This window comes from Leuresthes tenuis, unplaced genomic scaffold (assembly GCF_036924035.1).
Source record: "Leuresthes tenuis unplaced genomic scaffold, fLeuTen1.0.hap1 SCAF_18, whole genome shotgun sequence".
Lineage (NCBI taxonomy): Eukaryota > Metazoa > Chordata > Actinopteri > Atheriniformes > Atherinopsidae > Leuresthes > Leuresthes tenuis.
In genome coordinates this window covers 4,392,746-4,406,732 of record NW_027325372.1, presented here as the reverse complement: position 1 = coordinate 4,406,732, position 13,987 = coordinate 4,392,746, and the positions used below count along the sequence as shown (strand labels likewise).

General features: G+C 38.8%; 1 protein-coding gene and 1 non-coding gene across 2 annotated transcripts; one reads left to right on the top strand and one right to left on the bottom strand.

Moving 5' to 3' along the window:
* Positions 1 to 1,389: 1,389 nt before the first annotated feature.
* Positions 1,390 to 1,471, top strand: trnas-gcu (transfer RNA serine (anticodon GCU)). The gene has a single exon. It is a non-coding gene; the product is annotated as a tRNA-Ser (tRNA).
* Positions 1,472 to 6,994: 5,523 nt separating this feature from the next.
* On the bottom strand, positions 6,995 to 13,699 carry tap2a (transporter associated with antigen processing, subunit type a). Its single transcript, XM_072369833.1, has 11 exons — positions 13,153 to 13,699; positions 12,749 to 12,863; positions 12,529 to 12,659; positions 12,239 to 12,444; positions 10,499 to 10,696; positions 10,269 to 10,397; positions 9,690 to 9,878; positions 9,315 to 9,488; positions 8,845 to 9,004; positions 8,496 to 8,632; positions 6,995 to 7,655 (listed from the first exon to the last, which is right to left on the bottom strand). The coding sequence occupies exons 1-11, from the start codon at positions 13,655 to 13,657 to the stop codon at positions 7,449 to 7,451; spliced, it is 2,151 nt and encodes a 716-aa protein (XP_072225934.1). The 5' UTR covers positions 13,658 to 13,699; the 3' UTR covers positions 6,995 to 7,448.
* Positions 13,700 to 13,987: the final 288 nt, after the last annotated feature.

Below are 13,987 nucleotides of genomic sequence, written 5' to 3'. Positions count from 1 at the left end.
CAACCTTCTCCTACAATGTGGACTCACCAGGATCACCAACAATAATGTAATGTTCTGTCTAATGTAGTGGTAAACCATGAATTTGATTCAGAGAGTAAGTTTTCTTCATTAATGTTTAGAGCAGCTAAAAAAAAAGAACTTTTTGCTTTTTTTCTCAGGAAAATAAAGTCTTGTGAAGGATGTGATCTGATTGTTTCACTGAACGTTACTCCACTTACCAGAGTGGCGTTTCCTGTGGAATCGGTACACACCACCTTGCACCTCCTCTATCCTGCTGCTGAAGACCAGACTTTAGTAATTCTGAAGTGAACTACATGTCTGCTTGTAGTTTTTTTTTCTTATCATTAAACCCTAACCCTACCCTGTGGTTTAAGAGGAAAGTAATAATTTTTTTTATTTAATCTGTTTTTTGTTATTTTTATCATTTATCACTGACTGATGGACGCTGTGTTCTAGACTGAAGTATTAGTATTTAATTTTTGTGTTTTATGAATGATCCGTGAATAAATGGGAGCCTACTGAAACTAAACTCTGTGGCATTTTTGCTGATTTTGGCATTTGCCTTACATTTTGTTGGAATTTTGATCTTTACTACATTAAAAAAAGCGTGAACATGTGGTGTAATGTTTATCTGATTTTTACACTATTCTCTTGTTTCTTGTTTAAGTGCTATGTCTTGGCAGATTGTTTCTTAATGGTTGTTAGACAGTGAACTGTCTTGCAGCAACTTTTGTGATTTTACAGTCGCACTTTAAGTTTGTTTATGTAAACAGAGCAGATTTTATCAAGATCAGCTTTGCTGCAGATCAGATTCCCTCGAATGTAAAGTGTTTGATTGGACTGTGATTTCAAAGTAGTTTCCCCTACACTGAATGTAAAGCACTTAGTCCTTATACAGCCCTACATGCAAAGTTGTACACTGTCCAAAATGTGTTGAATGAAAACAAAACCTATAAACTTTCATAAAAGTCTGAGTTTGAGGTCTGGTTTATTTTGAAATCTTAATCTATTTCCAAAAAATTTTCCCGGCTGTCATTGAGTAAGAAGCTGGGTAAACCCTGAACATATGACCAGTCCATCACAGGGCCACAAAAGAGAAACAACCAACTGCTCACACACACTCCCAGGGTCAATTTAGAGATACCAATTAACCTGACATGTATGTTTTTGGACAGTGGAAGGAAGCCAGAGTACCTGGAGAGAACCCACACATACATGGGGAAAACATGCAAACTCCACACAGAAAGGCCCCAGGTGGGGCTATGAGGTGATGGTGCAAACCACCACACTACCGTGCAGCCCTACAACCACAATCCAATCAAATCCAATTCATTAAACTCCACATTAACCAATTAATTAAGTAAGTTGAGGAAGACATCAGCTTTATATGACAAGGTGGCTGAGTGGTTAAGGCAATGGATTGCTAATCCATTGTGCTCTGCACGTATGGGTTCAAATCCCATCCTTGTCGATATACTTTATGGGGTGGCTGTGTCTCAGTGGTGAGTGTAGGTCAGGTTATGGCACCAGTCAGACTTATACCGACAATTAATTTTTGACTAATTACTTAATTGGCGGCCTAGAACCTGAACGTTGGCGATTGACTTGATTTGATTGCTCAAAGATTGTTGAACTGACAGCTGGTGGGGTGGCAGTCCACCTTGCTATGACCAAGGTGCCCTTGAGCAAGGCACTGTACCTCCCGTCATCATCTGCTACCCGGGCGCTGTGAATGGCTGCCCACCGCTCCAGTGTATGGCATCTGACTCCATGAGTGTGTGACCCTGTGCATGTGTGTGTTCAATAGGTGGATGGATTAAATGCAGAGTAATTTTATGTATCTACATAAAATTACTACAAGTTTCAAGTTAACTTAACTTAACTTGACCTGCATGTCTTTGAACCATGGGAGGAAGCCTGAGAACATGTAAACTCCACACAGAAAGGCCCCAGTGGTGAAATGACAGGGAACCTTCTTGCTGTGAGAAGACAGTGATAACCACCACTCCACCTTACTGTGCCTGCCTCAGAGACACGAGTTTGATAGTTCCACTTTAATCAGCGGGGCCTGTTTTCTGTCTGTAAAGCTCCAAAGGGTTTCTTATTTACTCTCTCACATACAGTGTTTTGCTCAGTGACTGACATCAGAACTGGAGAAGCTTTACATCAAACCAAATGGCTCCACATCTTGAGCCATCATACTCTCATAGTAATGTATTAGAATATAATTAATTTATTAAATAAAAGTAAGTATGAATAATACTGACCTTTTATTCATGGTTTTCTGATATTAAATCTATTTGTAGAACACGTTAAAGAGGCCAGCAGACTCACTTTTCTTCAGTATAAAAAAAGACAACAAAATCTTTTGTTGTGCTATGACTGAGGCCCAATCCTATTTCCTCCCCTTGGATCTACCTCCACATTTTGCTGACACACAAAGCCTCTTTTCTTCTGGGGATAAAGGAGTAGAAGCCAACTATCCTTTACAGTGCAGAATTTGAGCTAATTTAGATGGAAAGTTGAGAGCTTCTATGTGATATCCAAAAAGGGATAGGGAGGAACTGAGAATTCAATTCATTCAGTGCATCTGATTCAGTTATATTCTGATTCCACTTGGGGGCACACAAGATCTATCATTTATATCATATGTAGCGAGAGAGAGCCTGTACACAGTTGCTGAACAACCAGTAGTTACAGGAAATCACATGGTGGACCGGTTTTATAGAGAAAATACCAAAGATAAGCACTTGGTGTGCTGTTGGTCTTCATGACAACTCTGTTTTAGTTGTTTAGATAGGTGATGTCACAGGCTGCACAACTTAACCCCCAACGTCGTGAGAATACAATTGTCCTGGTGTAAGTTTTACTCTGAATTATAGTTCAACTCGTGTCGTGTGAGTCTTGTAACTGAAACTCACCTGCTTCGACCCCATCAACCTGACAGTTTTTGTCCCTTTTGACAGTAAATGATATAACAAAATGTCTGTATTTGAAACCCTCTACTGAAATCTTCCCTTCTTATAAAGTACGACTTGTGTTTAAAAAATAACTCACAATAATGTGTGTTTAAGCAGAGGAATTGAGACCTCTGTTGACATGTCAGCCTCAGTTTCAGTAGGTTTCGGTTTGCACTCATGTGGCATTGAGGCTTCAGATGTTGGTATCATACCTGTGTACTTATATGATTTTGGTTTCCTGTGGATCTGCATCACACAGCACACAAAACCTATCGTTGTCTAAACCACTTCTTGTTGTGGTTCATATCTCTGTGTTGTTGCTCTCACTAGATGTCAGTCAAGAGCAATGATTCCACAATGTGCAGAGGCTTTTGAGAATCCCCTAACTTTTGCCAATCTACCGTCTCAGCGCTTCCAGGAAATCACATGACTTCTGGTAAAAGTGCCAAATATAACCAGCTGTGGCGCTGTGATTCTGTCTTAAAGGCAAAGCAGTGGCATGATATTTGAGCTGATAGAGGCTCAGTTTCTGTTGTGTCATCCAGCCCTTTGCATATTAAACTTAGTGCTTTCCCTCAGCTGATCATGCCTTATGTGTTTGATTGGAGGTTTTTTCATTACTATCAAGTTATCAAAGCACATATAAACTGTGATTTTACTGCCTTGTGCTGTGGTAGATGTTGTAAATCTCCCTCTCCTCAGGGTAAGTTAGGGGATTTACAAAAAGATTGAGGGAGTTTACCTGTCTATAAAACCATACAAATACTTCACAGTGGAGATATGTAGTTAATATTACACCAGACAATACAGTATATCTAATTGATCAGCTTCTGACCTACCAGTTCAACTGCTTTATTTTGAGATTCTGGGAGTGTGTTCACCATGTCTATTTTATTCTATCAGAACTCATGTTTCAAACATCTGTCAAACAAAACGAGCTGAGGTCTCGAAATTACGCTACATTGGTGTCATTTCTGTTGTGCTTTGAGCTGCTTCAGCACCTCCAACACTTTTGATTTAAAAAGGAGCAAAGTAGCAGGTATTATGTTGCAGTGAAGCTAATTTGTCAAGTGACTGTCAGCCTAACCTCTTCTTCTTCTGAAGATGACCCAGCAAAAGTTAACAACCCACACTTGTGTTGCACATCTCTCCCAACATTGAAGTCTGTTTTCATGAGTCATTGCCGAAAGCAGACAAAAGGGAGAAGATGCAGATTTTGGTAATGAAACAATCCAGTTTAGTAGTGCAGTTAAGTGCGTCTTAAATTCCAGCTAAGCTGATAACTGCTGCTCTTGATTAAACTGTCTTTCAAATATATGGAATATTAATATAAAAATGCAGATTTTACTGAATGCAATTCATCAAACATTTAGTCTTCAAGTAATTTACATGCAACACCATGAACACTGTAAAGGATTTTGCAGTAGACTGTCAGATTAAATGGAGTGCAGCTGGAATGACTGGGCTTAAGTAATATTTTAAAGACCTGTTGCAGCAGGTCAAAAGGCTGTTTCCTTGTAGTCAGTGTTTGAGGGAGAAGGCATCAGACAGTAGTCTTGCAAGGACAGAGGAATTAATGTTTTAAAGCTAGAATTAACTGTACGCAGATGGGCTGTGTACAGGTATCAATAGGGGATCTGTCTGCTGTGCTCTATGTTTCTCCCCAGGATGGGCTGCTTATTGTGATTAGACAGTTTTGCTTCTGATAAACGACATCTACGGTGGTTATTGGGTGACTAAATGCCAATTTTCCAAAACAAACATCAAAATACCCCATAAAGGTAAAAGAAAGTCACGCATTTAATCATGATGGTTTCAGTCACAAGACCTCGGGCGTGTCGGTGGTTTGGCTGAGTTAGGCAGTAATTCATTACACATAATGGTGAAGACAGAAAGTGAAAGAAAGAAGAGACGGGACTTTCCAGCGAGGCAGTCGGGTGCAGAACTGGTTGGGCAGAAGCCTCACAGCACATATGCACATTCAAAGACCCATGATCCTATAAACTATATATGTATATATTTGGATCACATCATGTCTCCTCTCTGTTACATTCTCATGGAATGAGGGCCATGAAACCATTAGGTAATCTTTTATTGACCATACCTCTATATTTTCTACCGTTTCTTTGCAAAGCGTCGGCCATTTTGAGTTTGATATTTGAAAGTGTGAGCCTAAGATGGCAGCTACCGCTTAATTTAGCGCCATCCTGCCTTTATGACCCACAGGCGGCACACGATTGCTGATGGGAGTCAGCCAAGTTTAAAGACGAGTAATCGTACCTGCCAGAAACCGGTATCTCCAGGCTGCCTTTTTCTTAACCCTGGAAAAAGCTTTGTTTGCTGCTGGATCACAACACACATGATAATTTCATCCAAGGATTTTTAAGGACAGCAAATAGAAGATGATATTTTCACATAATAGAGCAATAAGGTCCTTTAATTAATGTATAAATATTAATATAAGCTAACCCAAAGTTAGGAAAATTATGGAGACAAAGTGTTATCATACACTTGACGAGTTTAAGACCATGATTTGCCATGAAAATAATGCTCAGATACTTGTGCTGTGCATGCACTCTCAGAGCCTTTAGAATTTATACAAGCAGTTCTAATAGTATTCTTTTGAAATAAGAAGAAAAAAAACACACTCAGTATTGACTAAGTTTCAGATATCATACAGTTTGTGGCAGTGTGGTGCACAACTGGTTAGAAGCTTGACAACATATTCAAAGGCACACAGTCATGCCCACTACATATGTACTAGGTTTACGCAGTGTCGCTTCTTTATTACATTTTCATAAAGTGAGGACCACAAGGCCATTAGGTAATCTTTTATTTTCAATACCTCTAGATTTTCTACCTTTTCTTTGCACAGTATCAGCCATTTTGTGTTTGTTGGCGGCTTCTGCATAACTTATTCCAACCTGCCTTTACGACCTGCAGGTGGCACAGGATCGCTGATATGAATCAGCCAAATTTAAAGGTGAGTCATTGTGCCGGTCAGAAACCGGTATGTCCAGGTTGAATCATTCTTAACCCTGTAAAAGCTTGGTTTTCAGCTGGATCACAACACACATGATAACTTCATAATTTTAAAGGATAGCAAATAGAGGATGACATTTCAAGCTCATAGGACAACATGATCCTTTAAAATCTCTTGAGACAAAGTGTATGGTATCCTCTAGTAGACGTGTTTAACGTCCTGACATAGAAACCCCTCTCAGATACTTGTGCCGTGCAAACACTCTGTGGATGCTCTTTAGAATTTCCATCACCAGTTCGAGTTTAATCTCCTTTTGAATTTAAGAAGAAAAAAATATGTAAATAAAACCAATTCAGGACTGACTAAGTCTCAGAAATCATGCCGTTATTAAAATCTGCGATGAACCAATGCCTCGCCTTTCCACAAGAAGCGACTTCAGCCTCCATTTTGTGGATGCACGGTCGTTGTGACAAAATGGCACCAAGCGTTGCCAGAACAGAGCTTAATCTTTGTCGATAGAGGGGGTTGGTGTTTGTGACACAACATTAGGCAACTTTCCAAAAAGCTTCTGCCAGAATAAAACAATGTTGATAGTCAGGGACTTTCCAGGTCAGCTACAACAATAAAACCCAACCCCTGCATAACAGCATTCTCTTGTACACCTAAAAAATGTCTTTCGCTTTCCGCTGCGGCATTAAAATGTTGCCTGATGGCTTAAAACCACAAACCAAAGAAACTCAGCGTCTCCTGTTATGTGATTACAAAAACCACAAGGTCACAACTGTGCTCACCAACACAGATAAGCAGATTGTTACTACTTTTCTCAGTAGTTCTTGAATATTCTCTACTTTTTCTGAATTTAAGCGAGATGTTTTACTTGTTATCCTACAGCATGGTGGCCATTAACCTTTGAGTTGGTGTTATTTTCACTGCAGTTATGTAGTGGAGTGGAATTTATCTTAATTACTTTGTGAAAAGAATCTGATAACGTTTGCTGACGTTCTTCTTCTCCATAAATATTCATCAGATCAATATCAGTAGAACAACCAGCGACTGTGTTTAGTAAAAAGACTTTATTAGCATGTCACGCAGGGCATAGAAATGACCATTCAAACAAGCACATTCAAATAAACAGGTGGTGCTGTTGATCAGTTTTTTATTTGTTATGTGGCAACCATAAAGCAACCTTTGGCTTCTCTGATACCAAAAGATTTATTGGGGAAAAAACCTGTTCTGTCAAATATTTATTCATCTTTATCAAATATCAGGGCATGAAATGAAAAATCATATCATGGATCTGTTTCTCTCAGACAAAAATCAGAAATTTAATCAACAGTCTTTAAAATAAATAAAAGTAATACGATTCAGAAACTTTACTTTTCGCTATTTGCACAAAACTTTCTGAATATGATATTTACATTAACTCCATTACAGCATTTTCTTAGAGAACAACTCTCATGTTGCATTAAGCAACAGCTTCAGTACAGACGAGCATCAGCACTTCATCACTGTTCTGAGTTCCCCTCAGTGAAGAGCTTCTCTCTCAGTTTGTAGTAGCTCCCCTTCAGGTCCATCAGCTCCTGGTGATTCCCCTGCTCCTCAACTTTGCCACCACTAATCACAACAATCTGATCTGCTTTCTCAATTGTCTTCAGTCTGTGAGCAATCACCAGAAGTGTCTGGTTGGGGCAGCTAGCCAGGGACTGCAGAACCTGTAGAGAGTTGTAGTTTCATTATTAGACTTTCACCAGTGACATTCTCTCTTTTTCAGTGAGAGCAGAATTAAAGGATGTCTGAGGAAACCTTTGAATATGTATTGTTCAATAAGATAAAATAAAAACAAGAAGCTTTATAAGTTCACCAGATGTGGAGCTAAGCAGTTCAGCAGCCAGTGAGCAACAAAGGGTATATAACAGATTAAACTGTGCTATTGATCTGATGGAAGAGATCTTATTTCCACAGAACTGGTGATAAATAAATGCAGTTTGTTGTACATGATCTGTTTTAACAGTTGTTGTGCCTGACAGTCTGGTTCAATTTATTCATTCATTCAATATTTACTTAAATTCAGAAACACACAAGAAAATCAGCAAGAATGATGAATTTACCAAATGCTGCACAACCAGAGTAGCAGCTATCTCACATGTAAGATTTTATTTTACATTAATGGTTTCAAGCTTATTTAATGTAGATGCTGAACATATAAGGTAAAAGGGTACATATTTTGTAGAAGTTGAGTTCTGTACACTCACAATATATCAAGATTTGATTTCTGTTCAGATCTTTCTTGTTGTGCTAGTAACTCTGAGAAATATGTTCTTTAAGTTTCTTTGTTTTATTTTGGGATATACTTAACAGTTATCTGAGAAATACTTCCTTTACTTCCTCAATGTTTCTACTGCAGTCTGTGTTACTTATACACATTTTTTTGTATCAAAAGATGTTAAAATGTTACACTCACTGACCCTTCTGATAATGAGAACAGACCCCAGGTTTGAATCTCACATTTCTCACTATTTAAGAGGGTTTACGGTACCACAGTTACTACATACCTTGTTTTCATTCTCAGTGTCCAGTGAGCTGGTGATTTCATCCAGAATGAGGACCCTCGGCTGTCTGACCAGAGCTCGAGCAATGCCAATCCGCTGCCTCTCACTCTTGGATAACTGGCTGCCGCTCTCACCGACCTCTGAGAAATGGACACATTATTTACTGCACACGGTTCTATATAGAATGATACAATCTATATACAATAAATGTTCAAAATAAAGGTAAATCTCCATCATCCCTCATCAACATCCAAATAATGTGTTGTACCTTCATTGATCAAACTTTCCTCAAACATACTTTACAAAGCTGTTTGCACTCTTCTAAAACAGCGGGAAGTACACGCTTTTTCACCTGTATCGTAGCCTTTCTGCAACTGCTCAATGAAGTCATGGGCGTTGGCTTTTCGTGCTGCTTCCTTAATCTTTTCCATCGAGCAGTCAGTGACCCCATAGGCAATGTTGTCTCTGATGGAGCCAGAGAAGAGAACAGGCTCCTGGCTCACTACTGAAATCTGTTAAACACACTCTAATCAGTCAGTATGAACAATATTATACACATATAATTACACATTTACTCAGATTTGTTATAGCACCCGCTGAACGTTAGCATTTCCTCTTACTTGATTTCTGATTAGGCCCAAAAAATAAACAAATTTTGAGAAGAATTCACATTTTCAGGCACTATTTGGAAAGTGAATTCTGTCTTTTCACAATATTTCTTCCTGTAACATTGTTATATGACTTCAAAACTATTTAAAACAGACTAGACATATCAGCTCTCAGCAAATAACATCATCAGCAAAACTTCTACACATTAAGTACCTTCTGGTGTAAGAAGTGGTGGTCATAGGATTTCAGACGCTCCCCATCTAGAAGAATTTCTCCATCTTGAGGCTCGTAGAATCGCTCCAGCAGACTCACACAGGTGCTTTTTCCTTCTCCTGATGGACCCACAAGAGCTGTCATCTGGCCTGGTTTCAGCTCTAAGGAAAAGTTCTGGCACAAAAGATCGAACTTTTCAACTGCAATTCATCAAACTTTATTTATAAAGCACTTTTCATGCATTAAAAAATAGCACAAAGTAGCACATGGTATTGATCCAGTCAGTATATAGAGTGAATTCAAATGTTAATCCATCAGTTATGTCCATTTTCTTTCGTACTCTGATAACTCTGATAGTATTTTCATTCTTTTCACCTGCAGCACAGTTTTACTGGGGTTTGCAGGATAGGCGAAGTTGAGATGGCAGTAGCTGACATGTCCTTTCAGCTGATCCGGTTTGAGTTTTCCGTCTGTGCTGACCAGAGGTTTTCGGTCCAGGTATTCAAACACTTTCCCAGCAGCCACCACTGAGTTCAGCATGTCTCCAAAGATGTAAGTGAGCGTCTGGATGATGACAAGCAAACACAACGTATGTTTATAGAAGACAGAAATAGTTCATTCTGTTAGATATGCTTAAACAAAACTGAACTATCCAGTCGTCTCTCAGGTAATCATGTTCTATCTGAGTGTCTTTCAGGTTTTATGTTCTTACAGTTAGTTATTTATTAGCCTTTCTGAGGTAATGAAAGTATGGGTAATGGGTATAGTGTGTGTGCTTATTAAGTGTTTGTTCCGTTCTTTATTGAAATAAGCATGTTTTTTTTAAATACCTACAAAAGCACTCTTTATATTAAATATAGTATATCAATAGTTTTAGCCTAATTCAAGTGCTTAACTGTTAACAAAGTAAAAACCTGAAACAGACTACAGTAACAAAAATGCAATCTGACCCACCCTGATGTTGTCTCCTAGATCTGACTGGTAGAGGATAAAGGAAACCAGGCTGCCGGTGGTCATCTGCCCCTTCTGAATGAAAAGTCTGCCATAGTATAATATGAAGACCTGCATACCCAAACCTGTCAACTGCAGACAGCCACATAAAATAAATGTTAAATGAGGGAACCTGCAATTACAGACAATTCTGATATCCTAAAACACACATAGATACAAAACAAACTTCTTACCCTCCGTGCGAGCAGGTAAACGGCACTGACAATGTCCCGGCGAGTCTTCAGGTTGTGTGTTTCCATTAAGCGTTTGTCATAGCGATTGGCCTCATGGTTTTCTGTGTTGAAACTCCTTACAACACGAATACCAAACACTACCTCATTTGCAGCTTCGTTTGAATGAGCCATTGAGTCCTGCATCGCCTGATACAACCTCTGATGAAAGAACAACAAAGAAGGAAACATTTATTTACAATAAAACTCACCCATATTTAACTAACCTTACATGTTAAAAGTAATAATTTGTCTCAGATCACCAGAAATGACAGTCCTGCACTTTGGAAATTGACAAGGTAAATATTACTGTCCAAAACAACGTATTTACTCATTTTAAATGAAGGATTACAAGGTAAATTAAATAATCCTGAATAGTTTGATGTGAAGCCTGAATAATATATATACAGTATGTTGACTGATAATACCAGCTAACATAGACCTGTAGCAGACAAATTTGTATCGTTGTGTTATATGTGGTCCATATTCGTTCCCACCCCCACCTACACTATATAGAAAAAAGGAAGGGGGGCAAAAATCGGTTTCATGATAAAGATACAGTGTACATATTTGCTTTTACATGAGCTCTTGTGTTTTATTTGGTCTTTCTTATGTTTAATGAAGGATGTTACTATGTGTAACAACTATTGAATTACCAAAATATATTAAAAACTGTTAGAAAAGCTTTTTGTATTCTAACAGCTTTTGATATATTTTAGTAATTCAATAGTTTGAAATGACAGACTCAATGTTTGCTGATATGAAAAGTTGTTTTTTTTGGGGAACATAATACAGAACTGTCACTTGATCTAATTTAGAATAAGTATGCTTTGTTGTTTGTCCCTATGTTGGCCCTGTGGAGGACAAGTGACGTGTTTAGTATGTACACTGCCTCTTGCCCAATGACGCCTTGTGTTGGCTCCTACCACATAAATAAAACATCCACTGCAGACTCTTGACTTTAAACACGATAAAACCTGAAAATATTCAGAGGATTTTAACAATAGATAATGCTGGATTCAGTGGGGAAACGCAGGGTGTTATTTGACACGGGAGATAATATTTTTTTTATAAAGGATCAAATTGAATGATTTAATAGGCTGAACATTATGTGTGGTATGTGTATCTGTTGGTTTTCTTATCCAGACAATGTTTTTATGAAATGGCATTTCATAAAAGTTGTCGTACTGGACTGGACTGTGTCAGACTGGGTTTAAGTCAAACTTTCTCTGTAAAGAACACTGACATGGTTTTTGTTGGGAATTTGTGCAATACAGATAAAAAGTGAGTTAGACTGAATTAAAAGGATTGAAGAGCTGAAGAGATTGATAATCTATTTATTACCAAAGCAAAGTTTTGGTTTTAGAGTCTTTTGACTGTCAATAAAAGAAATAACTCACTAGTAACGCACTGGATCTGAAACAGCACTACAAACAGTGAGTAGCTAACATGTTTGTGAAATAGATTTCTGGTAAATTAATAAACAGATTGACTCCGTTATTTTCTCTTTTCAACATAAAGGATTTATATTCTGAAACTAATAAGGGTCAATATATCGATATTATAGCTATTCTTTTTTAAATATGTATCAGTATTGGCCCCTAAAACCCAGAATCAGCTCTTAATTTTACAGCAAGAGCGTTGTTTATAGCATGAGTTTGTGGATTAAATTGTAATTTAACATCTCCTCCAACATGCTTGTACCTGGTAGTGTGTGTCATAGATGTTCTGTATGAGCCCAGTGATGGGTGTCTCCATCAGTACAAGGAATGTGAGCTTCCATGACAGATTCATCATCAGAGTGATCATGCCCATTGTCTTGATGAATGTCCTCAGCATCACGTTGACATTCAGACACACTGTTCTTCCCATCAGGGTGGTATCTTTAGACAATCTGGATGTGATCTCACCTGCACAGAAAATAAAGATTCTCTTCTCTCATTCTGTCATTGTGTCTTATTTATGCTCACAGTTCAATTGCAGTGCAGCCATACCTGTTTTTATGGTCTCAAAGAATCCAATTTCCTGTTTGGTTAAAGCCTGAAACAGCTTTGCTTTGATTCTGCATGTGAATGAGCTGATGGCACAAAGTAAAACACCCCCTCTGCAGCCAGCACTCACAGAGCTAGATAGTCAATCAAAGTGAAAGTGAGTTTAGTATTTCTTAAGATACATGCAGAGGGATGCATGTGAAAAGAAAACATTGCCTCATACCCTCCTACAGTAAACAGGCCCATGAAGAGGAGGGCAGTGAGGAATTCATTGTGATTGTAATTACTGCCAAGGATGTCAATGACTCTCCCTGTGTAGAACGGGATGAACATCTCAACTGAGAAGAGACAAACACAGTTGGACAATATCACATACATTAATAAAGGAAATTTGCACTAAATGAATATCATCACCAGTAGTTGCAGTTATATATCCCAAAAACACAAAGATAACTCTTTTGATGGCGTCTCTCATTGGGGGTCATAAGTCAAACTAAATGCAATAATACTAATATTCAAAATCAGAACGTCCATGCAGTATTTTCCAAAATGTTCATAGCTAATCATCACAGCCCTGCACAACTTATTTGGCATTAATAACAGTATCATCCCCTGCTGTTTACTTACAGATGACTGCCAGCGACAGGAACACAACGCCTCCGAGCAGCAGGGGATAGTCGGGTCTGTACAGGTTTAGGACTCTCATGAACAGAACTCTGGATTTCTGTTTCTGCTCTATATTCGCAGCCTCTTCGTCGGTGTCCGGGATGGTGATCTCCCAGAAGAGAGCAGCAGCCAGCGACGCTGCGGCACACATAAACCAGCAGCGCACATCTGTCGCTCGGCCACATTGGCTTTCATCACGGTAAAACGCACTGGTCCCGGTTTCAAACACCGCTGGAAGCAGGCTGTACGCCGTTATAAAACGAATCAGTAGCGGTTTGAGGTCCCCAAGTGTAAGCAAAGCTATAACAGAAACTGCCGACCAGCGCAGAGCTGCAGAGACCCACAGACGCGCAAGATGCCCAAACACGCTGTGAATTACAACAAATCCTGATGCGTAAAAGAGAGAAAAGTCGACACAAACCGCCAAGATCAGAGCGACGACTTTGTGAATTATCGTTACAGCCATTTTTCGGCAGCAGTCGTCCTCGTATGACCTGATTCGATGCCGGACTTGTTTTCATTAACTTTCGGTTTCATTTTCTGGGACGATCAGGGGTTTCCCATAAACTTATTGCAGCAGGACTACGATTCATACAGAATATGATCGCTGTCATCACAACAGACCACTGTCTAAAACCCCATGATCCCAATAATTTGATTGATATGTGACCCACCTCTGCCAAGCTGGAATAATAACTGGAATACTAATATCCCCATGATTCCAACATGTGGGACACACATAGATAAAGTTTGAGAAAAAAAGAGCATTTGAGTGAATTAAACTTTAAAAAGTTCA